At 43.5% G+C, this 27583-nt stretch overlaps 1 protein-coding gene across 12 annotated transcripts in view; it reads right to left on the bottom strand.

The window, feature by feature from the left end:
- Window positions 1-5294: 5294 nt before the first annotated feature.
- Window positions 5295-27583, bottom strand: part of LOC147615224 (uncharacterized) — a 114945-nt gene continuing 92656 nt past the window's right edge. For 9 of the 12 annotated variants that reach the window (XR_015262782.1, XR_015262781.1, XR_015262783.1 and 6 more), the window contains 3 exons: window positions 8423-8535; window positions 7882-7941; window positions 7285-7613 (listed from right to left, as the gene is read on the bottom strand). Coding sequence is in view for 8 of the 12 variants with exons in the window: in XM_086779274.1 (XP_086635400.1) it covers window positions 7508-7613; window positions 7882-7941; window positions 8423-8535 (279 nt within the window). In the remaining 4 variants the exon portion in view is untranslated. Of the gene's footprint in view, window positions 5743-7111; window positions 7234-7284; window positions 7614-7881; window positions 7942-8422; window positions 8536-27583 lie in introns of those variants that run through there. The other 3 variants (XR_015262780.1, XM_086779269.1, XM_086779268.1) reach the window with 3 other exon arrangements.

Genomic DNA, 27583 nt, shown 5'->3' on the forward strand with positions numbered 1-27583 from the left:
TTGATCTTTTCGTGCAATACATTGCCTAACACAATTAGTGTCCTTACTAGTAGGTTCAATCCCGAGAGAACCACTAGAAGTAGAGATGTGGGTATTGAAATACATCACAGGTATTGGCTTATGAATTTTTTTTTTGGGATTAAGGTCTTGCAAGATTCAAATGGAATCTTCACTTCTCAATAAAAGGTTACAACAAGAGAAATTATGAAGGCATTTAGCATGGCTAAGTGCAAATAGTGGTTACACCCTTGGAGGTTGATGCAAAGCTACCTATGGAAGATATGCTTCTCCGCTTGTGGATATGAAGGAGTACATTAAGTTGGTGGGGATTTTGATCTTTCTGTGCAATTCATGGGTGTTAGCCGTAAATTGTGTGCACTCCATGTGAACCACCCTTAACCGCCATAACCCTTCACCTACCCTTAACTGCCCCTACCTTTCACCTACCTTACGCCTTCACTTACCTTATGATGTTTTGTGGGCAATCACGACTATGGATTCTGAGCTGGAATGGAAATCTCTCTCTTCTTTCTTCATCTCTTTCTTTTTTGTGTTTTCTCTTCTTTTGCAACTAGTTCCCTGATTAAAAATCTCTCTTCTTTAAGAAAGAGATGAGTTCCTTGATTAAAGAAAGAGAAAACACAGAAAAGAAAGAGATGAAAGAAATTCCATTGCAGCTCAGAATCCATAGTTAAAAATCTCTCTTCTTTAAGAAAGAGATGAGTTCCTTGATTAAAGAAAGAGAAAACACAGAAAAGAAAGAGATGAAAGAAATTCCATTGCAGCTCAGAATCCATAGTTAACAGGGAACTAGTTGCAAAAGAAGAGAAAACACAAAAAAGAAAGAGATTTTTAATCAGGGAACTCATCTCTTTCTTAAAGAAGAGAGATTTTTAATCAAGGAACTAGTTGCAAAAGAAGAGAAACACAGAAAAGAAAGAGATGAAGAAGGAAGAGAGAGATTTCCATTGCAACTCAAAATCCATAGTCATGACTACCTACAAAACATCATAAGGTAACTGAAGGCCTAAGGTAGGTGAAGGGTGGCCCCAAGGGTAGGTGAAGCGTAGGGTAGGTGAAGGGTGGTTCACATGGAGTGCACGCACTTTACCGCTAACACTTGGCACACCCATTGGGTCAGATTCCCAATCCGACAACTTGAACCCACAAGCATAGGGTCATGCACACAACATGTATCTAGAGCAAGTAGAGTGCAAGGCAACATGCCAGGGCTGGGAACCCATCAAATACAGTGCCATCCACACATGATCATATAGAAGGAAAACATAAAACCATGTTTCCACAAGTATGTCCACACTCCAGTGGCACGGAGTAGACCATGTACCCAGCATCACAACCATAGGCTCAGATCAGCAAGCATTGGCATCCTCCTTAACACACTTCTACCATCTTGAAGTCCCCTGCACGTCCAAGGAGGTCCAGCATGATCATGGATTCAAGGCACTCACAGCCTTCCATGACAAGGCCAGTATGACAGCAAGCTGACAGAACTGCAGTGAATGTTACTTTATCGGGCTCACAAGCTTGCTGACTGCAAACAAACGTGCCAGGGTCTAGATGCACCCCCTCACATGGCAGTTGTTCCAAGCAATCGAATGCTTCCTTACTGAGCCCTTCATTAGCATATGCAGAGATCAAATCATACTGAGCCCTTCATTAGCATATGCAGAGATCAAATCATTGCAAGAGACTGCATCTCGGACTAACAGTTTATCAAACACATCTTGTGCTTCGACAAGTAACCCACATTTGATGAGAACCTTCTCATCACTTGAAAACGGATCATCTTGACTGTCCACCCCATGAGGGAAATCCGATGAAGGGTTACAGGCATCCAAGGGCATCACTGGCTCTTCCGGCCTTCTTGTTCCTTCCATGCTCCCGCAACCCTCCTCATAATCATCCCATCATCATGGCTAGAAATATTGTCTGGATCATCCGTAAGTCCCCTACTCAACATCCGAGCATAAACTGCATACTGGTAATCCACCTGCTCATTCATCTGAGGGGTCTCGACATGTGAGGGGTGGGCTCTCTCAGCCACAGCTCCTCCACTCCCTCACCCTTTTCCTCATCCATGGGTGCATGCTGCAACCCTTCCTGCTCATCTATCCGAGCATCCTCAAAGCAAACATCCTGCGCATTCATGCGAGCATCCATCAGGCAAACAAGCTGCTCCTCGATCTGTGTCTTTGGGATCATGGGGCTGTCCAGCCACCTCTACTCATCTAGAGCGGCATCATCTTCAATCTCAAAAAGAGCTTGCTGCTCCTCAACCGGTTCAAGATCCCATATAGGCAAATCTGCCTTATCATGCTGCTCCAAGGCAGCCATAGCATCCGGTGTAAAAAGAGAATCCCCTCCATGGCCATCAAGAGCCACTGTAGAAAGGATCACAGCCTCATCATCATTTACATTATCTTCATCCTCACCATTGGAACATTGTCCAACTCCACCCGACAACACTTGCTCCAAGGCTAGACTGAAACCCAATCCGGATTGATCATACGGATGTCGGTATGGAGGAGGTACAAAGCCGAAACCTGGAAACATCGCAGCAAAAGTGTTCATGACCTCTACTGCCCAGCTTGGCGAGAGCATGTGCCATACATCTAGTTCATGAGCTTCTTCCTCAAGTGATAAATCAAGAGGAGGGACATGCTGTTCGTTCAGCTTATGCCATTGACCATCATTGATATGTAGGATATAATCAAATTGTTGCTGTTGATCATCACCATGAACTGTAAGAACATTTGGATACTCAATCACAGCCATATCTGCTCCATTATCATGGCAAACATAAGTGGCATCCGGATCAGCATCAGAAGCTTCAGAGTCGCTCTTCGACCTGCTCTCCGAACTACTGTCCTCATCTTCGAAGTTTGCAATTGCATGATTTACATCGGACAACAGCTATCCTGCTGCATATGCTGCCCACTCAATATCCTACAACAAAGCATCTCCTCTTCGAGGGTGTTGGTAGTGCCGTTCCACTGCTTGGGCAGCATCTTTGACAAACTACTTTAGCTCCTTTTTACTCTTCACAAGGCGGTCAATATTGCGTGCATATTCCTTCGCTTGAGCCATCGCCGTTGCACATCATCAAACTGATCCAAAAATGCATTTGGGCACACATGAGAGCTGTGACCCTAGAGTCTGCATTGGCCACATACCTGGTACATGCAGTCATCGGTTCCATGGCCATCTTGGCCACAATGCCGGCAGGTCACACATTCACTAGACAGATGCTCCTTATTGCCACAATGCTTGCATGCTCTCCGACCCATCACCCAATTCTACCCCACTTTACAGTTCAGATCGCAGCACATACTGAATCCACAGAATGTCACACGGATGTCGGACTGGACTCGGATTAAATCAGCACCATCCGACTACTAGGCCGTAAACTCGGCATCCGGATCCGGTCCAATCGGGTTGTCCACCTTTATGGCAGCTCGATACAGCTTTTGGCTTGTTCGGATCTTGTAGGCTCCTTGTCACTTTTGTTGGACAATTTATTGGCCTCAAGGGTAATCCTATTTAGGTAAGCTTCCCACTGTCTAGAGTAGGTCTCATGTGAATCCACGGCCTCAACATAGCGAAGCTAATGAAGCCTCCATAGGGAGAAGATACTTCTTAGGCTTCTTGGTTTTCTCTTTAGCTAAGGAGCTAATGTGGAATTGGCTTCTTCCATGCGAGAGTCATCGCTAGATGAATCACTAGCTACCCTTGGTTCAAAGTCATAGTTGTCTTACAAAAGGGATGTTGCACTAAGAATGAACAATGAAGTTATCTTCATCCCTCATTTTTTCTCCCCAAAGCTTCTCGCTTGAGGTAGATATGAAGGAGACTTGCCTTCTTAATAGGAGAGAGCACTCTATTGAGTGTCGGTTGTTTGATGGGACCGAAGGCTAGGTAGGTTTGAAGAGGTATGATTTGATGAACTACAGTTGACTAGATTGTCATTTCCCATTAGTTCAAAATGATTTTACATCAAAGGGATTCACTCTTTGTGAATCGGTCTATAGCACATATGTTTGAATGGAATCAAACATTATGTTCTACTCAAAGTTACAAAAAAACTAATACTTCTTTTTGTTTTCTAGTTTAAGTTTTTTTTTTAAAAACCCCTTCTTTTCCTAGGCTCATGTCTGTGGGCTCATGTATGTAGGATCACGTATGTGGGCTCACATATGTAGGCTCACATCTATGGACTCATGGCTCACTCTTTGTGGACTCACACATATGAACTCATACCTTTTTTTATGAAATAGGCTCACGCAGGTCTAGTTATGTAGACACGCCTAGCACTCATATCTTATATGGACTCACGTTGATGTCTAATGGCTCACGTCTTATAGGCTCTCACGGTTCACGTCTTATAGGCTCTCACAGTTCACTTCTAGATGGACTCACATAATTATGTAAAACAAACTCAAGAACTTCGATTTTTATGAAATATGCCTACTTAGGCATGGATTCCAATAGTGCACGGAGCTCTGAACCTATGATAGGATTGGTGAGCAATTATTGAATTATTGAGCAAAGATCTTTAAAAAAAGGTAAGAATTTTCCTTGAAATTTGCTGGTACACATTATATAACAAGAAAAACCTTTTTGTGATCGTGTCCTTATAAGCCTTCAAGGCAATATTAATTGGCTTATACAATATTAGGTTTACCTCCCTTTAGACTCATGGCTTACATCTCCAAACTCACGGCTCATGTCTACAAACTCAAGACCTGTCTCCAAGCTTACGTCTTTTTTTCACAAGACTATGGTCTCACATCTCCCAATGTTCAGCCTAGTTTTTAGAGATTTTTTAGACTCGATGAGAAATGATTAAGATTATTGATCCTAATTAATCATGTTAATGCCTGTGATTGTGTTTTTTTATTGTTTTTCGTTGACTTTATACCAATTCCAACAAATGCATAAAAATTTGTGAAATGCAAACAAGAATCAACTTTCTCACTCTAATCCACACTAAATAGAGCTTGTAGCTTAGCGGAACACACTCCTAATCACAAATGCTAACCTATTTCATGATTCAATGCAACAAAATCAAAGCCTTGTGGGCTTCAAAATCGTGCAAATGCTTGGAAGGATAAATTAAGTTTTTTTCCTTCCAAGTATACAATTAGAATGACTGATATTTAACATGCTTCAAAACAAAATAAAAACAACAAAACTAATATATCCAAAGCTCCAAAACCATATGTTTTTTAGGGTGTGACCTCCTAATCAACATCGGGCAATTAGAATTAGAATGACTGATATTTAACATGCTTCAAAACAAAATAAAAACAACAAAACTAATATATCCAAAGCTCCAAAACCACATGTTTTTTAGAGTGTGACCTCCTAATCAACATCGGGCAATATTGGATGATCTCAATGACTTGTAATGGACAAAAAAAATAAAGCAAGTCTTAAGCTAGTTCCTGTCGACATGATGCCAAATATGTTCAAGTTAAGATCTTAGCTTAGCCTTTGCTGAATCAAGTGTCATTTGGTCTTGCCTTCTTAAAGTCACAAATGCAACTTCTCAATGTAAGTGCACTAGCTCGTCGTTCACGTCCTCACTCCATTGTCACACCCAAAATAGCAAAGGGAATGAAGGTAGAGCTTCCTTGCCTCGATGAAAGCAAAGAGGAGATAGCCTTCGTGGTGGTTTTCTCACAAAAGGTGGTAGAGAAGAAGCTCAAGAGAGGGAGAATCCTACACTCAAATCAAATCACATCAAAGCAAGCAAGCCGTTAAGATATGCAAAGATCCAGTACAATAGAGTAGAGAAGAGAGAGAACGCACAAGTATTCTATTGCAAGGAAATTAATGTGTTGCTCAATATTAAAATTGACTTAAATACAAATGACTAGCTTTCAGACTAGGCTTGAGAAAACTTAAAAACAGTCACTCGACACTAGTTTTAGTCTTAAGCAACTATAAACATGAAGTTATCATTTGGTATTTATCTCAAGGTAAGATTGCTTTTACAAAGTAATGTACCATCTTACGAGAATTGGGCTTCTATTACATGCAAGTAAGATGTCAAATCACTTTATGGTGGTAGGTCGAGCGGGTGAAACTATATTAACCTCTAAAGTGGTTAACAAAGACACAGGAGGTGATTATTACCTAATCCTTATCGTAACTTGGGGTTACAAGGACTACTTTCCAATCAATCCATTGAGAGACAAGAACCTTCTCTAGAAAAAGATTGGATCAACAATGGAGAGCAAGGAACTTTCTAATGTAAACCTCTCCAATATTTATGATAAAAACATAAAAAAATAAAGAATTGGGAGGGATAATTTCCTCTCTCAATTAAGTGGGCAATAACTTGATTAAAATATGAATATTTTATCATTTTAGAACTATTTATCAATTACATTATTTGATTAATTTAAATTTTGGCATATATTATGAAAAGTTATGCACTCTCAAGAGAGCCCCACAAAAAAAAAACACAAAGATTCTCAAATATAAAATTGAAGCATTGTGAGTCAGCTCAAAGCCACTCCTACTACTCCACATGGTTGCATGAGGCCTTTTCACTCAATCCAATGATCAGTAATCTTGCATACAAAACCACGAGTTTAACATCCAAAAATTATGTGTACTGGGCATATTTTCTAAGGTGACTTTTAATCCATGCAAGGCCCTCCAGGGAAGAAGAATGCCCACTAATGGTGTCATAACCAATCAATGAAAATGTTGTGTATATTGTTAGTTCACAAAATCAACCTAGATTATTGATTGGAGAAAATCAACATAAAAGATTGAGGCTTTGACCAAAACTAAGCATTGCAATGAAGAGCCTCTTCACAACTATCTTAAGAGCACTTGAGCAAGGACGTGGAATGAACATTCACAAAAGAGTTGCACTACATAGTATGGTGGCTACCTGGCCACTTTCTAAGAACACTTGAGCAAGGACATGGAATGAACATTCACAAAAGAGTTGCACTACAAAGTATGGTGGATACCTGGCCACTTTCTTCATTTTTAAACACAAGAGTTGCACTACATGGTATGGTGGAGAGAGAGAGAGAGAGAGAGAGAGAGAGAGAGAGGGGGGGGGGGGGGGGGGGGGGGGGGAGGAGGGGAGGAAGAGGAAACTTTTGAAATTGTTTCGAGCCATCGGGAGGGCTCACACGTGGGTGGGTGGGTGCGTAAGAATCTCTCCTAAAAAGCATAGGTAAAGCCTGCCTGCTCACGAGGCATAAAAGAAATAATAAGAGCCATATAGCATGCTTCTTTAAGATCTTCCAATATTATTATTTTTTGAAGATTTATTGCACAAACCTATGAGTGGGACCTCCCCCGCTTGACGCATCCAACTGCAGGACGAAAAATCAAAGTACTCCAACTCTCTTGCCATTAAAACCTCTTAAAATAAGTTGACATATTTTATATATTTTACAGACTTGAGCCATCATCTTACTGGTATTATGAAGAATGGAAACAGATGTCTCAACGTTACTCAGAACAAGAATTCACTAAACTGGCTCCTTGCAAGGTTGGACTTGTTCTTTTGAACAAGGCATGCACTATCTCCAGCATCTGCAAAAGGGCAATTTGTCCTATGCCTGCATAAAAAGAATATGATACATAAGGTCTACAACTATTTAGGGAAAAATCAAATTTTTACCACAAGGGTCTTTACAGACAGATGCCTTGCCCAACTGATAGGTGGGATTGGACAAGGGAGACACCCCCCCCTTTCAGCCCCACATCATGAGGGATCAGTGGGTGAGATCTCCCATTTGTATGGGCAGGAATTGTTCCTGCAATTTGGCTGCAAAGCCCCTAAGATATTGGATTCTTAAGATGTATGTGTTTTGACTTGTTAGATACCATGTAAAATGCTCATCACAACAGACTGAATTCCGAATGTACTTGAGGCCCATGCCTTTCCTGCAACCAATGCAAGCATAGCAGTATGTCAATAGAGCTTTGTACAGTCAAATAAAAAAATTACTTCTAGATTATGGAAGTGGTGTGCCCTACGAGCAAACACCTGCACCCACTCGCACATGCACCCACACAGATTTATGCATAGATAGGTAAATAGATAGATATATACATACATACATGCATAATATGTATTCCACTTTCCGACTACAAGTTGTAACACCGTTGGGGCAGGACGTGTACCAAATTGCGACTACAGAAGGATCTACTCAAAAATGTGTGTGTGTGTGTGTGTGTGTGTGTGTGTGTGTGTGCACGTGCATGCCTGTGTGTGTATCTGTGCCAAATTGCAACCACAGAAGGATCTACTCAACAATGTGTGTGTGTGTTGTGTGTGTGCATGGGCGGGTGTGCGCCCCACAAAAGAAAAAAAACATGAAATTATAACCCTTATAAAATGCCATCACAAGGAGTAGAGCTTTACCAGGTGGCCGTATACATGTTGTAATACTTATCAAATGCCTTGTCGAAACAATACTGACAACACAGCAATTCCCGGATATCTGTCACGTTACAAGTGGACTTGCAACATTTGACCTGCAACAACAGGCAAAAGGCGTTGTGAACACAGAGGAACCAAAAAGTTTGCGATTTCAATGTAATCTCTCCCTCTCAAATTGGGTTCAACAACAGGCCCCAACCGGCCATAGGCACTAGTAGCAGTCACACCCACAAATGATGCTGCATGTGATCTCAGCTTGGTGAAGCTAGTGGTTCCAGCTTGTGTGAAGAGAGACCTTCATGGTTTTCATTTTGCACTGGTCCAATGGGTCAATTTCGGTTTTCTGCCCTGTTTTCCCACCCAACCTTGCTCAGGCCCCCAAGGCAGCAACTAGTAGGGGAAAACATGTCTCAACCCCTAGAGGGGGAACAGGATGGTGAGACAACCTTTCACACCCCCACGAAGGCACCAAATGCCTACCACAGAAGACTGAGGGAAGGAAACATGTCCCCTGGCTCACGAAGGATTACGAAGATGGCCCGACGAGATGAGGCCCTTTATGAGGAGCTACAGCTTCACATAAGGACAAAGATGAACACCATGCGACAGGAGCTTGAAAAGGAATGGACCGAGCAGATGCATGCCCAAAGGAAAGTGATATACGAAACGCTGAAGGAAGAGATATATGTCCAATTGAAGGGAGAAATGCAAGCCCAAGTACGAGTTGAGATGGAATTAGCCCAAGCCTTGATGCACACGGAAATGAAAAAAGAGATGCAGAAATGGAAGGATGACATGCTCCGAGAGATTGGCACAATAGTTGCATCGTACGAAGGCACTTTGAAGACATGTATGGCTGACCGCGAAAAAGACATCACAGAAATGCAAAACACTTTGGAATCATGTAAGGCAAAAGTGGCTGCATGTGAGAAGGAAATGCATTCATGGGCTGAAATTGCCAGTGCCACAAAAAAACAAATTGAGGAAGTCAACCCATGGATTGAAGTAGTAAAAAAATAGAAGGATACACCAATCAATAAAGTAGAGGTGATGAATGCTTCATTGGAAGAGGAAGCCAAGAGACGGGCACAAGCCTTACATGTACGTTTAGTTGGGTGGGAAGATAAGGGAAATCCCCAAGAGGATGCAAAAGCTCTTGCAACAAAAATTGAAGCCACTGATGTACCCATTACCGGAGCATGGCGAGTAGGCAGGGTGAAGATATTGATCATCAGGTTTGGTGACTTGGAGAAGAAGAAGGCCTTCCTCTCCAAAAGGATGGCCCTTAAGGGGGAAAAGATTTATTTGGATGAGGACCTTACACTGTGCCCCACCAGTAGTAACCGAGGCCCTATTCCATGTAGTTACCTTTTTACAACGGCTATGGGAGCTCCCTCAGCAGAGGTACTCCAAATTGGCATTGACCTCATCCATACAGTTGGCAGAGGATGGAGATTCTCATTGTTGGTACGCTCAGATGAGATCATGGTTTGACCTACATGGTTTGCGGATAGAGGCACTACCACCCTTTCAGTACAGTCTGGATTGTCCATTTTTGGATCTCACCTGCTCAGAGCAAAACCGCGTGATCAAGATGGATATCATCAGAGTGGACACAAAGAGGACATGGACTAGCCCCTTTGAGCCCTGGGGCACGAAAATGGCTCATTACAAGAGCCATTTTCTACACCTCTCACCGGATGCTTTTATCACCCGCCCAGCATACATGGATGTACACCTATCACATGGGAAACATTGTGCCATTGGACAGATCCAGACCTCATCACACCAGTTGCGGATTGAGACAGGGCGAAATGTGCATCAGATCGTGGATGACCGCATTTGTCAGCTATGCTACCGGGAGGTAGAGACAGAGGAACACTACATGTGCCAATGTACAGTCTATTATGAGATCCGAGGGAGATATCACTGCCTCTTCCGACAGGGGTTTTGGGCTGTTAGGAAGGGTCATGGAGTTTGAGGATCAGAGATGCCTAGGATTGTTTCTACTTGAGCTCAGGAGACACAAAGAGACCCTCTTGGCAGACAGGAGGCCGAACCATGATGTACCGAGACAGAGCACCCTGACAGATTTCTTCGGTACCAACACCAGCAACCCAGCCCACACACCTCCTGATACCTCCTCCATTGGGCCATCAGGGCACCGACCACGCTCCCAGGGAGTCACCACTGATAGAGCAGTTATCTTATGTCGTGCCCATCGGCCACGCCCACCAGGATCCCAACCACGGCATCCTCACCATCGCCAGATCAGAGCCATTATTGCTCGGCATCGGAGGCGCCTACCTCGCTTCTACGACCTCTCCATTCTAGACAGCCCCATGGTGGAGATACTTGATCTAAGGAGAGGGCAACACTTCAACTGATTAGCATACATGGATCTACCTGATATACATTTTTCAGTATTTTCCAATATTTTCTACTCAGTATCATCTCAGAGTCTTACAGTTCTGTTCTTATAACTATAGGACAATCAGTTTATTGTACTTTTTAGTCTCATTTAGTTGTTCTCTTTGATGAGACACCAACTTCAGATGTACTCTCAGTTTTGGTCTCATAGGCCACTATGGCCTTTTAGAGACGTTAATATATCATTTCATTTCTCTCTTTTTTTTTCGTGAAATGGTGTTTTATATTATATGTAAAAATGTACATCAGCCACATGGCTCACACAGAACCTATGGCCCCCCAAAAAAAAACCCCCCACAAAAGATCCTCTAAAGGATCATGACCATGCAAACCTGTACACTAATAAGAAAGCCTCCTAGCCAAATAAGCATCCCAGGTAAAAGCATCAAAGATGAGCCAGCCGAGCCACCGTAGACCATAACGAAATAACATCTGCATCCAGTAGCTGAGCTGAGAGAAGAGAAGAAAACTGCCAAAGCAGCAAACCGCGGATACGTAGAATGTGCCCATGTATTCCAGACAAGGAATCAAAGATGAACCCATTCCGTGTAGTCCAAATATGCCAAAGTCCTGTCCATCTAAGGAAATGGAATATCACAAGGTGACTGTCCGTAGTAATGACTTGAGGACAAATCCCAAATATCCACTGATGAGCCGAAACAGTAGACCTCTCTACGGCCTCCCAAACGCGAGAGACAAAAGACCAAATCTGACGGGCCACTGGACAACTCATGAGCAGATGCATAGCTGTTTCAGTGCATGTCGTGCAGAAGAAGCAAGAGGCCAATGTAATTTTACGACGACAGAGCTGATCCCGTGTAGGTAACCCTCCCACCAACATCCTCCAAATGAAAACCTTACCTTGGTAAGGGAGTTTAGACTGCCAACCACGCATAAGAGTTTTCTGCCACCATGATTTAGACTTGTGCAATCCCCACACCTTATTGGCCTTGGCTGAAACCCAATCTTTCTCTGATACGAGCTTATGATAGACCTGGTTAGCTGAAAGTGATATCAAGTCACCAGATTTACATAGTGCCCAATCAAGCCAAGGCTGATCTGCAGATGGCCGAGGCAATGGAGTAAAAGGCTCAACTGCATGCATGATGTCAACCCATAGTGGCTGAAATGTCCGAGGAACCCTAAAGTGCTGCCGAATACGATGAAACGAATATGGCCTGTCACGACCAGGTATCACAGCATCTCGGATTCTAACCAAGCCTAACCTGACCATGCGGTTGAGTCGTCTGGGTGAAGCATCTCTGTCTCGCCAAACAATGACACGCGACTCCACAAATGTTTCGAACTGCAAAGAGTTCAAAAGTAGTCTTTCATGACCAGGATCCCACCGAGCCAATAGTAGAACTTCATGCCAAGAAAGGAGAATATGCGATAAAATGTGAGATGAGCGAATACGGACAGGATGAGCCGCATTCACAATGTCCCACCATGAAGCCTGCACACGTGTCCGTCCATGTGACAATCCCTCCAACTCAATCAAGTCATGAGCCATGAATACCCAAGGTTGCTCCTGCAAACACATATCCTGAAAAAGCGCCCACCCACGCGCCACCATATGCAAGCAAACATCCAGTAAAAGCAGCCCCACCCATTCTTTTGGGCGTCGTAATGTGATTCCAAGCTATCCATGTTTGACCCATAATATTTCCTTGCCTCTTCCAGAGCATAAACCGAATGGGAGCAACCAAACGGAGAAGAGATTTGTGTGTCCAAGGTAGCAAAGGCAAAAAATAGGAAATCATGCTAAGAATAATAACCTGAGCTACCTTAACCCTCACGTGCATAGGCCACCCTTGAGCTTTCCAATACACAAATTTATTCGAGATCCGAGCAGAAATCCAAGCAAGAAGCGCTTGGGGGTCCACATCTACACCCACCGGATACCCAAGATGACGAACAATGTCTCCTGTATGCACCACGCGGCCTTGCCACCCTAATGCCTCAAGATCAAATTCCGTGCATACAATGAGGGCTGATTTTGTTGAATTTATTTTCAGCCCAGAACCCAATGCAAAATTAGTCCAAGCTTCCATTGCTCGATCTATATTGGCTTTTTCGGCCCTGAGAAACATAAAAGTGTCATCCGCAAGGGCTTGAGCAACCAATTGCTTGCCATGAGGGAGATGCAAACCAACCACTTCACCATGCGATGCCATAGCATCTAGGCGAGATAACATAGGATGAGTGGCGATGGCAAAGAAAAGAGGGCTAAGAGGACAGCCCTGCCAGAGAGAACGGGTGAGAGATATACCATCCGAAAGTCCTCCATTGAGCATAATCCGCGTGATAGAGCCAGAGCCAAGTAAATGCACCAAATTAGCCATTTTGGGACCAAAGCCCATGGCTGTCATTAACTGAGAAAGGAAAGACCAGCTGACATGATCAAAAGCTTTTTCAAGATCCAGCTGCACCATCACAATCTCTTGCTTCTTTGCCTTGGCATAATCCACTCCAATTTGAACATTAAGAATATTATGCAAAATATAATCCATATTGATATGGATGAATAAGAGTAGGAAGCACCTTCTACAAGCGATTGGCAAAAATCTTTGTAAAGATTTTATACATAATACCCATAAGTGAGATCGGGCACCATTGAGCCAAAGAAGTAGGCGAAGGGACTTTGGGCAACAAACGAAGTATGCCCAACTTCCAATCGGCAGGCATATATCCCTCATCCCAAACCCTTTGACAAATAAGCGTCAAAGGCTCTGCAAGCTGATCAGCATATTTTCGGAAAAACTCATTTGTCAAACCATCCCAACCAGGGCTCTTTCCCATGGGAAGTTTGGAGAAAACAGTTTCCACTTCCCCTTGAGTAACAGGAGCATCAAGCTGAACCGCCAAATCAGGGTCAACTTGATATCGTACTTCAACAAACAATGACTCCCTTGCAGGCAGGACAGCCGGCGAGACATCCTCTCGAGGGGCAAGCAAATCTTCATAAAACCTGATGCAATGCTGAATAACCTCAGAAGGTTGAGTAACAAGGTTGCCTTGGGCATCCATCAGCCTAACAATATTCTCACGCATATGTTTTTGATGCAGCTTATCATAGAAGCGATGAGATTGACAGTATTTCATTTCTCTCTCTCTCTCTCTCTCTCTCTCTCTCTCTCTTTCTTCTTTCTTTCTTCTTTCTTTCTTCTTTCTTTCTCTCTCTCTCTAATATGGCACTGTATTGACACCTAGGATTTCTTGCATAGTTTATGTGCGTTTGACTGTGAGATTTCTTGGTACACATTTTGCCAGGAACTTTGGCAATTATGAGAGGAGACTAGCAAGACTAGGAATGGCTCCTCCTTTTGAATGGACAAGGGTTTGAGCTCTCTGGTCACTTTGGACTACACGCAATTTGCTGGCTTTATTGCTACTTCTGTCAGCCCCGATTGACAAGTATTACTACTTCCGTCAATCATTGCACCAATCCTTATATGACTGCCATCGGCTCCAACAGCTAGATCAGATACATCTGGATTTGTTTTTCCATTGTTTTTAGTTTTGTGAATTAATGTGAAACACTCTCATGAGGGTGCTTCTCTCTACACAGTAAAATAATAGAACAGTGGTAGCAAGTGCTGGAAGGTCTCATTAAAGCATGAACACCTTGGGCATTGAGCAGTAGTAATTTTTCTTTTTGCCAAAGTTTTACCAACAGGGGGTACTCCTGCAACATCTCCAAAAGAATACTCGTTGTTTTAATGGCAATTTGCTTTTAAACACTTTCTGCAAAGTTTGTGTCCACCATTTTGCCAACTTATTCATACGCCATAACATGTTTGCCTGCTCTGAGAACCCAAGCTGCGGAATGATCAATCTGTAGACTCTTACTGCTGTGATTTGTGAGAAAGAAAATTTTACTGAAATAAGTCTCCTGTCTTTGTAGTTTCCAATCTTTGCGTCTACTGAGTTGAGGGTCATGTAACACATTCTCAAAGAGCAGCAGTTGGGTTCTAGTTTGTTGCCATGAAAGTTTGTAATGCATACCCAAACCCCATAATCTTTGAGACTCTGGGAAAGATAAACCATGCCCCCTAGGGAATATGACATCTTGCTCAATACATATTCCTTTAATAGACAAGAAATTGTTGGGTAGGAGGGCAACTAGCCTGCACACACACACACACAACCTCAAGCACAGAGAAACGTGAGAGTGCTGGAAAAGATGTACTCAATAATGATATGAAATGAAAGTACAAGTGAGTACTAAAAAGCCTAGGGCTAAGTGCCCAACACACATAAGTGTGTTCACACGGGGAAAAAACCTGTGTCCAGTCACACGGAAAAAGTGACCGTGAGTAAGCTGGGTTCACACCTGAACTAGCCGAGAGTGGACATGACCAACAAATCCCCCTCAAGTGAACGGTGTGAACAGGTAGCAGCAGGGTGATAAAGCTGTGAATGCTGCCCTGCACTATGCTCCACAGTAAGAGTGATCAAGAGAGATCACGATGGCAAAGATGAACTGCAGCGCCAATGGGAAAAGCAAGCACTATATGACAAGGAAAAGGAGAATCCCCAATGTCATAGTGCTAATGCTAGAGCACAGTAGTCCATAAATGCATGTCAAAGATCATGTGGACATCAACTGCATCAAATCAAGAGGCATCACACAATACCTCCCTGAAGGCAAGCATCCAAATGCCAAGCTGAACTGCATGTAATCCACATCAATGACAACAAGAGAGCAAAGCTTAGCTCTGTAACTGCACCAGTGATAAGAATAAGAAGAGGTAGCAGATATACGCATGTGTAAAAGCAACAGGATCCAGAAGTCATGCCTATGAGACATGCAATGTAAGCTGCAAGATAGAAACTCATCAATGGAGGATCCGATGAGGAAAAATCAGCAATGGTAGGGCTGATAAAAGTAAAAATTCAGCAATGGGAAAAGCTGAAAAATTGGGAGAAAAAGTGGGGGCTCGAGGCGGGCATCAGCCAATGCTATTAGAGGATGGGTAAACTCTCAACGATGCCATGATCAGTGGCATGTATGGCAAGCGTAAAGATGCATAATCCCACAATGAGTAGTATACATGTGACATGTCAAAACCATGAGGGCAAGCCAACACTGGCCAAGTGTGTAGAAGACACTCCCAGTAAACATTACATGTGAGAAAGTGACAATGTCAACACTGTAGAAACAATCCCGCTGCAAGGGAAAACAGCATAAAAGGTATCTCTAGTAGACATCACATAAGAGAAAGCGTCTAGCATAGACAAGCATAAGAGTCAACAAGCATAAGTGACCATGACGCATCACCAACTGCATGTGGGCAAGTAAAATCCCCCCCTGAAATGCATCTGCCAGACAATGCATACCAAGGAGTATAGACTATAGAGCATAGTCATCAAAAGCAACGGCATCAGAAGACATCTCTGCAGGTGATGAAGATGTAAGGGTCAAGGTTGATACATGTGTAGCCAAATTGGCATGATCTGCACCTGTGGAAGAAGATGCCAGCTGCTTCTTTTTTTCACTCTCAATACGCTTCCTGCATTCCTCTATGGTGTGCCCTATTTTCTTGCAATAATTACAGCGCTTTTTCTTTTCAGGCTTGTCCTCTGTCTTGGGAGGATCCGATGGGCTAGGCTTAGGCCCAGATCTATTCCCACGAAAGGGAGCAGCCATTGCTGACTCAGCAGACATCATGTTGTTCCTGTTGAAACGAGATTGCTCTTCACTAAGCAAGGGAGTCACAAGGTTGTCAAAAGTGACCGCATTAGGTGCATTGCCAGCCAACAACCGCAAAGTGGTGCCAAATGTCTGATAAGAGTCGGGCAAATTACGCAAAACTGTCTAAACAAGATAGCCATCTGTAACTTGGTTGAACACAATGCTAATCAATACACTTAAATACACTAAGATTTGATGGACACTTCCTCAAATACAAGAAGTAATTTTCTGAATTGACAAGAGACACACAATGAGCCGGAATGGCCAACCCCTCTCTCAAATAAAGTATATTGATCTTGGGAGAATCAAGTACATAGTGTCATGGGCATTTCTGACCAGATTTCCATACCAATGTATATGAATACAGTATTGCAAACAAGTGGTTGTCGATGTAGACTTGCAATCCACACTACCCTCTCAAGTGCCCATGTTCCCTACCATCTGCTCTCTATTGTTCCACCAACACATGGTAGCAACAATGTGCAAGAGAGCACGTAAGACAAGAGCACACTACACAGCGTATGTGATCTTGTAATCCGGTTCCTCCTTCTTGCTACTTGCTTCCATATTAAAGCATAAAGCTTACCAATTGCAAGTAGAGTCGATGACAGCGGAAGTCTTCGCGATGGAAGTCCTTGGAGTGATGAGATCTTCGATTTGTCGCATTTCTTCACGACAAAAGTCTTCAAGAGGATGAAGGGAACCTTGGAAAAGCTTCCCCTATGGTTCAACTTGAGAAAGGAGGACTGAAATTAGGGTTTTCAGCAAAAAGACCAAAAATTACAGCAATAAAGAGAGCCGTTTTGCTGAATTTCAGTCATTGGGAGCGTGTAAGAGAGTGATTAGCATCCGGAAACACTCTTGGAAGCTTGAGAAACTCCTTAGCAAGCTTGGAAATGGAGTTGGGAAGGAGAAAGTGCAGAAAATGCAGCCCAATAGCCCTCATGAAGGAGGCGCCAATCTCTAGAGAGAGAAATGAGGTGGTGAGTTGTCTAGTGTAGGTGGCAGGTAGGTGCTTTGTGGAGCAAGCTAGAGTGGACACATGGCTGGTTACTCCCTTTGTACAAAGGGGATAAGGTGTGGGCGGTGGACATTGGGTTATGTCCACCTCGGGACATCAGTGTGTGTGAACACCGGGCTGGTCATAATTTATAAGTGAGTTTTGGTCGCCCAAAACTTTTAATGAAGTGTGTACACACTCACTTATAAATTAGTGCTAGCTCCTAAGGCTAGGTTTATGACCAGTACTTACCACCTGTCACATGCCACATAACCATGTCAGCAGATAGTTTCACACGCACGGTTCGCCGGCGGACGTCCCCTTACCCAGAACTACACATTAGTCAAGCAAGCATGAAAACAGCATGCAATTTCAATTGCAACAAGCAAGCACATAAAGATGCTATGCAATGCAGCATTGGTATGGACAATCCCCGTTCATGAGACTATACCAAAATAGACGTACTCCAAGCAAGTACACGAGGTACTTGACCCAATGGAACAATCCACCAAGCATTTCCGGGCATGTACACAGGCACAAGTTCCAACGGAAAGCCAAGTCCACAGTATCACATGAGTGGCATCAATCCCCGGCATAAACAAATGCCATGGACACCAGTCCAATGTACATACATGATAAGAGCACGGGTGGACCAATTGGGTGGCCAAATGGTGACATCCCCCCCGGCTTCTAAACAGTTGTCTGCAACTGAAAAGCATCCAAATATGTCTGAAGCACATGCGGGCAATCTCTGAAGAACTCTTCATCTACCCATTTAGCATCAATGGGAAGATAGTTCTTAAACTTCACAAGGTAACGCCTGACAACTTTGCCTGCAGCAAGCTTGCGTTCCTTGTGATACACAATCTGCTCTAGCTGCAAGATCTCCTCAAGCTCATCCACTTCTAGTGGATCCTCAATGACCGTTTCACTGGGCTCCGGCCCTACATACTTGCGAAGGAGACTCACATGAAAAGCATTGTGTAGCTGCCAATGACTAGGTAATGCCAATCTGAAAGCCACTTCATTGATCTTCTCGATCACTCGAAAAGGCCCATAGTACCTGGTTGCAAGCTTAGGATATGCACCCTCTTTGCCAGGCCTCTTTGCAAGTCTTGCTTTCTCAAATTTCAACAATACCCAATCATTCTCTTTAACATCCAATCACCTTCTATGCTTGTTGGCAGCCTTTTTATGCTTGTCTTGTGACCTTGCAATGGCTGTCTACACTTGAGCAAAAGCAATATCGAAGTCTCTTACATACTCATCAGCTGCAAATATCTCATCCTTTGTGCTAAGGATGGGTGGCAAAACCACCTTACCATAAACAATCTCAAACGGGGCCTTTCCCGTAGATGCATGCACCGTGTGGTTGTGTGCAAATTCCACAAGCGGTAAGTGATCCGCCACATAACATTTCAAGAGATCCAACACGGCTGAATTTGCAGCCTCACTTTGCCCATCCGTTTGAGGGTGATAAGCTGATGAGAAGTCCAATTTGGTGCCCATATTATCAAATAAGGCCCGCCAAAAGAGACTTGTAGTCTTGGGATCTCTATCCCCCACAATGGACTTCGGCATTCCATGATGCTTGAACACTTGTGCAAGATATATTTTAACCATATGCTCAGCTTTGATGGTCTTTTTGACCGGCAAGAAGTGAACTTGCTTGCTAAACCTGTCCACAATTGTCCAAATTGCATCATTACCCTGTTGGGTCCGTGGCAAGTCCATAATGTGCCCATGTTATCAAAGAAAGCTCTCCAAAGTAGGCTCGTGGTCTTGGGATCTCTATCCCCCACAAAAGACATGCCATGATGCTTGAATACTTGTGGCAGAAAGGCCTTCACCATATGCTCAGGTTTGATGGTCTTCCTAACAAGCAAGAAATGTGCTTGCTTGTTAAACCTGTCCACAATCGTCCAAATAGCATCATTACCCTGCTGAGTCCTTGGCAAATCCATTATGAAATCCATAGCAAGGCTTTCCCATAGGAAAGGCTAAGGCAATCCGCGGGCCTTTTGTCTATCAAACTTTACCTTTTGACGCGTAACATAAGCACGTACATATGCTTCTATGTCATTGCGCATACCTAACCAATAGAAATAGCCCTCAATCATACGGAAAAGAATTCTATCGAAGAAGACTTTCAACAATACCCCGTCACTCACTGGAGAGAAGCAAACGCGTCTCTGGTGTTCTGGGGTCACACACGACACTGGTGTGCTTATACTAGCGCCTGGCTTGCCCTCTCACAACGCAGGAATGCTGAAAATGGAGAACTCGCAACAGTGGACACTTCCAGGCCCGATTTCAATGAATTTCTATCGAAACCGCCCACGAGCACAAACAAGCACTATGGACGCCCAGAACAGCCCCAAAACAGCACAACCAACCCCTGGAATGGCTTGACCAGCTCAAAACAGGGTATCCAGCAACATGGGCAGATCAGGGCAGCACACAAAAGCCGAACAGCAGCAAAACCAGCCGTTGATGATAACATGGCACCCACACAAGCTGCCCTGATGAAGTAGTCAGAAAGCTAACATGGAGGGGTATAGCAAGACGTTTTTATGATGCTGATAGAGATATGTGCTCGAATTTGCAAATGGATGAGTGTAACACCTGCAACAATGAGCAAAAACAATGAAGATGTAGGCGTGAAGGTGAAAATGAATCGTGCATGGATTATTAGTTTCTCACACCAAACTTTGGCTACATGGGAGGTCACCCCTCACGTATGGCCCATGGGGTGCCCAAATTGGGTGCCCACTAAGTTGGGCCCCATGCACTTTTTAAAAATGTCCACTCATTTTTAAATGAATGTGAACCTGCAAAGGTTATAAACATTACAAAGCATTTCCATAACTAATACAAGGGTTTTTAAGTGCACTTACTACCTTTTCAAAGGCCACAAAACACGTAAACTAAACCTTCATAGCAAGCAAATACATGAAAACAGTTCACACAAAAAATGTTTCAAGCATGCAAACATGTGTACATGTGCACTTTGTTATGAGCACATCTCTCAGATATGGAACAAGTACAGCACTAGCATTTCCGGGCACAAACCTCGCACATCGGAAAGCGCAGAACTAGAACCCCGGGCACTCGGATCCACACACTGGCCATAAACAGACACAAGAAACTGGGATTTCGAACAATTGAATCCACAAACTGGCCATAAACAAGCACGAGAAATTGGGATCCCAGACACTCAGATCCACAAACTGGCAGGCATGAGCTACATAGGTCAGTCTCCAAGCCATAGAGATCAGTCTTGAGTAAGTCCTCATAACCCACTTGGAGAACCCTGTCAGATGAAGTGCATGTAGCACTTAGTCATAGCTTAGGTTTGCATCAAAAGCATTAACAAGTGCATTGCATGCCTATGGGCCAACCAAAGGGCCAGCCCATGGCTACAGCAGCCTGTCAAGCCCTAGACAGCATCTAGGGCCAGTCGACAGCAGTAGGGAGCACCATGCTCCAGTCGGCCAGCATAAGGCAGCATCTAACGTTTATAGGCAACAGTCGGCTAACAGAATACAGTCGGCCAGCAGCATTGAAAGTGGAGGCAATAACATATGTTGCCAGCACTAGCATTAAATGCTATTTTATAGCGTTTTTTGTCCAAGAAGAGCTGGCCGACAAGGCTTCTACTGGCCAACCAACATCCCCAAGCCATATATAAACAAATCGCCTAGCCTACAATAAATCATTCCTCATTCCATCAGGTATTCAGGCATCAAGTCAATCATTCAATCTTCATCCTCTCCAGGCAGCTTCTCTTCAACATTCAGCCAACATATGTGCAGTCCTACAACTATCCTAGACTTGCATAAGTGGCCAAGAAGAGTCTTCTACAGTGCCCCTTGGATTGGTGAATTCTCAACCGACGTACGGTCTTCCTCATCCTTGCGTTGGACAGTCTTACATCTTGTTCTAAATCAATATCAGCCTGCATGCTTTGTAATTTGATTGTTCCACCCTTAAGCACATCAGCCCACAACATCCCAGCATTAACATTTGAAGAGGTGGATGCTTTATCCTGAGATGTAGATGCAGATGACTCTGTCCAAGTGCGTAATTGCAATGTTTGCGGTCTGACATTGATTACTTTTCTTGGAGTCGGGGTCTGAGCCTTGAGGTGCCTCATAGCGTACTTGCAGATGGGGCTGCTGCACAGTTTTGCTTCTTGTCTGCACACCCAATGTGAGAGTTGGACATTCTGAAGCTAAATGCCCAAACTTATGGCATGTGAAGCATGCACCTGCAAACACACCCCATTTCAAGTCAAAGCATTTTTCATCTATCTCAACAGCAATAGACGGAGGAGTGGGTTTATTAGTGTCCCACAAAATGCAAAAACGATAACAATTGCCCATCACACATGGGGTGCAAATTACAGTTTCCAACTATTGAGCCAAGCCTAGCAGTGTTGTCACATGTGTGGAACCTCTGTGTGTCTTCTTTCAGCTCTAAGCAACTTAATAGGAACCTTAATGCAAGTCACCAACAAAGACAAAGAGAGAAGGGAGAGAGATAGCTGTGTTTTCGATATATTATATAGTACACAAAGATGTACAACAAGACTATGTGGCCTTTGGCCTTCCAAAAGAGGAAATAGAAAACACCTCTATCAAGACTCTTGACCTCCCCCAACTATGAGGGGATAGATGAATAATCAATGGACAAAGCCTTTCCTTTTATAGGCTCAACAAATGCTGGTCGGTCTGCCCTTCTCCCTGTCGGCCGCTAACGAACTAAATAAACAGCCTTCAATGAGGCGCCTTCACACATGTGAGCATCCTCCTATGTCAAATCCCCATAGGATCACCTCGTAGAACGTTCCTGGTACAAGACTCAAAACCTGCAAACAAACAAGCAAACGTGAAGGGGGTGCAAGCCTGACTCACCTCCCAACCTTGACAGCCGTGGGCAAGCCCACAAGTCTTGGTTGTCCCCACCGAGCCACGAGATGAGCTAACTAGATGGACGTACCGGCCAATCTCTACCTCATGACGTCCCATACCGCCACAAAGCTACCCTCGCGGGCTCGAGACTGCTGTCGGCCTCGGCTGCATGAAGCAGGTGCATGTCAGCACTAGATCCACGCTCCTAACCATAGAGCTCTCACAAAGACACGCGAGACTCTATGAACTAATGACTAACCTTGGCCACCCTTTTATAGGCTCTTGGCTGGTCATCAAGCGTCCACACTTGGGTGCCCGCCCGTCCATACTTGGATGCCCGCCCGTTAGTCTATCCCTAACTCAGCTCGCCAATCAGCCTGCCTAGCTCCAAGCTTTCCCAAACCTCGAAGCTAGTCTTGTGTGCGTGTAGCACACGGTAGATACACACTGTGCACATGACATACTCCCCTTCCTCTAAAAGCTCACTCCTGAGCTCACTAAAAAGCCAAGGTAATCTCTCTGAAGTGTAGTCAATGTCTCCCATGTAGCGTCCTCCTCAACACGATCCTTCCACTTGATTTTGTATTCCGTGATAAGCATATTACGTAATCGTCTTTCACGAAATCCAAGAATCTTTTCAGGTTCGTGTGGAACAAATGTCATATCCTCGATATCCATGATTTCTTGAGGAGTAACTAACTGGTCTATTCCACCCGTACTTCCTTAAGTCTACTGACATGAAATACGGGATGAACTTTCACATGAGAAGGCAAATCAAGTTCATATGCGACTGAACCAATCCGTCGTGTAATACGAAATGATCCACAGTATCTAGGGGATAATTTCGGAGATCGACGTGTCCGTAAAGTCTCGGAATCTTTCAGAACTCGTAAATACACCATCGTTCCTTCAAAGAACTCTCGAGGTGAACGATGTCTATTAGAATAAAATATGTCTCTGTCTTGAGCACTTCTAATAGATTCCTTCGCAACTTGTAACATTTCTTGCATATCTTGCAAAAAATTACATGCTGCATCATGCTGAAGTCCTGAGAATCCCACTGTAATAGGTGATCGAGGTTGAAAACCATACATAAGCATGAAAGGACTAAAACCTGTACTCGTATGCTTAGTACTGTTATATGCAAATCTAACATAAGAAGATAATCCTCCCATGAACTCTGTCTTTTGGATACATATGCTCGAAGCATATCCTCCAAAATCTGATTCACTCTTTCAGTCTGGTCATCAGATTGAGGATGATCTGAGGAACTCAAATTCAAAGTTGTTTCCAACTTCTCAAAAACAAGTCTCCAAAAGTCACTTGTAAACTTAAGAGTCCCTATCACTGACTATGTCCTGCGTACAATCTAAACAATTGCTCGATAAACTGCCGTGCTAATTGCATAGCTGTAATGGTCTTCCCTGTCGGTAAAAATCTAGCCATTTTTGTCGAGCGATCTACCACAACCCAAATAGCATCGTGGCCTTGACTTGTTCTTGGCAATCCGGTAGTAAAATCCATGGAAATACTTTTCCATTTATTAACTGGGATTTACAAAGGATGCAACAACCCAGTCTGTCTAAAGCGTTCAGCTTTATTTGCTTGACAAAATTGACACTTGAGAACATAATCTTCTACATACCCTTTCATCTTCGGCCAATAAAAAGTGTGTTTCACTAATGATAATGTCCTGTGTACCCCAGGGTGTCCAGCAGAAGGGGCGTCGTGACACTCCTTAAGAATCTTGGACCTAATGTCCGGCATCTGTCGTACACAAATTTTGTCATTACGGAATACTAAACCATTCCGAATCATCCACTGACCTCCTGCAGCCTGAATGGTAGGCTGCTCAGTCATCAAGTCTTGGTCAATCAATGAGCTCCCATCCTGGATCTTCTGCCAAAATGGACCAAAATAACTATCAGTCTTGCAAAGCCCTCGCAATGACTGAAATAAGTCAGTAGAAATCTCGGTGAACGACAAAGTATTCATCTCTCTAATTCGACTAAGTGTATCTGCGACACTATTCATGGACCCTTTTCAATAACGAATCTCAAAATCAAAATCTTGCATTAATTCAGCCCATCGAGCTTTCCTTCCTCTCAAATCATCGGCATCACACACATACTTGATTAACTGATGATCAGTCAATACCACAAACTTGGAGCCATATAAATAATGTCTCCAAACCTTGAGAGCGTGAATCACAGCATAAAGCTCCTTCTCAAGGGTTGGCCAACGAAATTGAGTGTCATCTAGCTTTTTACTTTTAAAAGCAACAGGTCTACCTTCTTGCAATAGCGCAGCCCCGATTGCATAGTCATTGGCATCAGTTTCAAGAACATAAGGCCGACTAGGATCAGGTAATGCTAAGATAGGTGCTTCTTTGACTTTATCTTTCAAAAGTATGAAGGCCATATCCAGAACCTTATTCCAAGTGATACGCTAATTCGACTTACGTCCACGACCTTTCAACAAGTCAGTCATCAGTAGTGTGAGCTGAGAGTACTCCCGCACAGATTTCCGAAGAAAAACAACAAAACCAAGAAAAGAACGAAGTTGTTTCACTGTCTGCGGTATAGGCCAAGCTAGAACCTTCTGAACTCGGTCATAGTCAATGCTCAATCCATCTCTAGTGATCTTGTGTCCTAAGTAAATAATGTCTGTCATGAAAAACTCACATTTACTTAATTTAGCATACAGTCGATTCTGTCTTAAAATAGTTAAGACAATCGTGAGGTGTCTAATGTGATCCTCAAGAGTACGACTATATATCAAAATATCATCCAGAAACACAACCACAAATTTTTCCAAATGTTCACGAAAAAGATCGTTCATCATTTGCTGGAAAGTGGCCGGAGCATTGGTTAACCCAAAAGGTAATACAAGAAACTCGTAATGGCCATACCTAGTCCGAAGGGCGGTTCTTTCGACATGCCTTTCATGAATACGTATTTGGTGATAGCTAGTATGCAAATCTATCTTTGTGAAATACTTTGCTCCGTCTAACCGATCAATCACGTCATTTGATCTAGGGAGAGGATAACGGTTCTTAATTGTCAGCTTGTTCAATCTCTTGTAATCTATACACATTCTCCAGGTGTTGTCCTTCTTTCTCCTAAGCAACACAGGTGCACCCCAAGGTGATTTACTTGGACGGATCTGGCCCATTCTCAAATAATCTTCGAGTTGTTTGGCCAACTCATCTTCCTCAGCTTGGCTCATCTTGTAAGGTGAAATACGAACAGGGTGAGCATCAGGGACCAAGTCAATACGATGATCTACTGCCTTTTCAGGTGGTAAGTCCGATGACAGTTCCTTAGGAAATACAGCTTGAAACAAATCAAGTATCTTCTTTTATTCTTTGCTTTCAAACACACTTAATTCATTGACATCCATAGAAGGTATGAGAAATGAAGAAAGTGGAATCAAGACACAATGGAAAGCAGTATAGAAGGAAGAATCCATTATATTTTCAAAATCAACTGTATTTACAAGAGGTCCCTGAGAGGGATGTATACAATCACCTAAGATACTATACTAGGTGTTCCTATGTTCAAAAGAAAAAGTATGACTAGACCAATGTATCTGGACTTGAAGAGTCTTAAACCACTCAATCCCTAATAATAAGTCTACATGCTCTAGGTGCATAATATAGCATTCCAGAGTATCTTCGTAGTCCTAAATCCAGACCCAAATCCGTAGCATCTCCACCTTTCGATCCCATACTTACCGACCCGCAAGTAGGTGTACCTCATAGGTATGATCGCTGGGTGTTGTGTCAAGACCCAATTTCTGCACAAGTTTGTAATTAACAAAATTGTGTGAGCTACCAGGATCTTAGGGTAGTGTCAATAAAGAGATGGAGTTCTGTAAAGCCTGCATCTGTGCGGCGATTTGTGCTTGACGTTCCGAGGACGAAGCTTCGAGAGCAACTTTAAACTCTTGGAAATCTGATTTTGAAACAAAATCGTTGAAAAGATCGTCATCGGTGGCTTCCGTAGCCGGCAGGTCTTCACGTTCGGGAATGGGCTCCAACTCGGATTCTTGGGTCGACATCTTGAAGAGGGAAAGGTGAGAGAAAAGTTTGATCTTGCACAAATAAGAGTACTAGAGAGCTTGAGAGCTTGAGAGATGTGTGGCAAGAAGCCCACTTAAGAAGAATTTATAGGCTTCCCCAAAAGCTTACTTAGCTTTTGCTTTTGTGTTTTTTTTTGGATAAAAATAATAATTATTATATATTATTATTTATTATTATTATTATTATATATTCTACTTTTCTTTAAAAAAACACTTATAAGCACAGCATGGGTTTTTTAAAACCCCTCTTCTAAGTGTGGGTTAAATAAAACCCTTAGGCGCAGGTGAAAGCGGTAGTGTTTTTTTCTTAAATAAAAAAACAAAAGCTAAAAAAACGCTCAACGACCACGCTTTTCGCGTTTTTTTGCACCACGTAGCACCGCCTACCTGCCACCCGTCTGTCCGCTTTCCCAGCGCTGCCGCCTGTGCGTGTGTACCCGCCTGCAAATCGGTTGTCACCTGCGCCTTCGCATACAGCCCGACTGTGAGACGTGCGCCAGCCTGCCTACGATGCACCACATGCCTCTGGCTGTGCATAGCCGCCCACGTGTGCAAGATGACTTGCCTGGCTGCGTGTACAGGTTGGTTTCTTCGCACATAAGGCTGCCCTACAACCTCACAGGGCAGGCAGGCTTCAGGAGAGCTTTCTCTACCACTGACCATGTATTCACTTTGAGATGTATGATTGATCAGGCCAGAGTGAGGAAGAGAAAACTCTATTGCTGCTTTGTGGATTTCCGCAAGGCATTTGACACAGTACCATGAGAGAGGCTCTTTCAGCGCCTGGAGTCTCTTGGCATACCAACAGATATGACATGGGGTATCTATGCATTATATGAGCAGGTTTTTGGGCGAGTCAGATGCCCAGGAGGTATGTTCGAGACTATTGCTAGCACCATTGGTGTGAAGCAAGGATGCCCACTTTCCCCCACACTATTTGGGTTATACATTGATGAGGTGGCTGACTTCATTACACAGGGAGGCGGAGATGGAGTTGATCTAGCAGGTACCTCAGTACA

Source organism: Cibotium barometz, chromosome 40 (assembly GCF_041138505.1).
Source record: "Cibotium barometz isolate CiBa-2024 chromosome 40, ASM4113850v1, whole genome shotgun sequence".
In the NCBI taxonomy this organism is placed as follows: domain Eukaryota; kingdom Viridiplantae; phylum Streptophyta; class Polypodiopsida; order Cyatheales; family Cibotiaceae; genus Cibotium; species Cibotium barometz.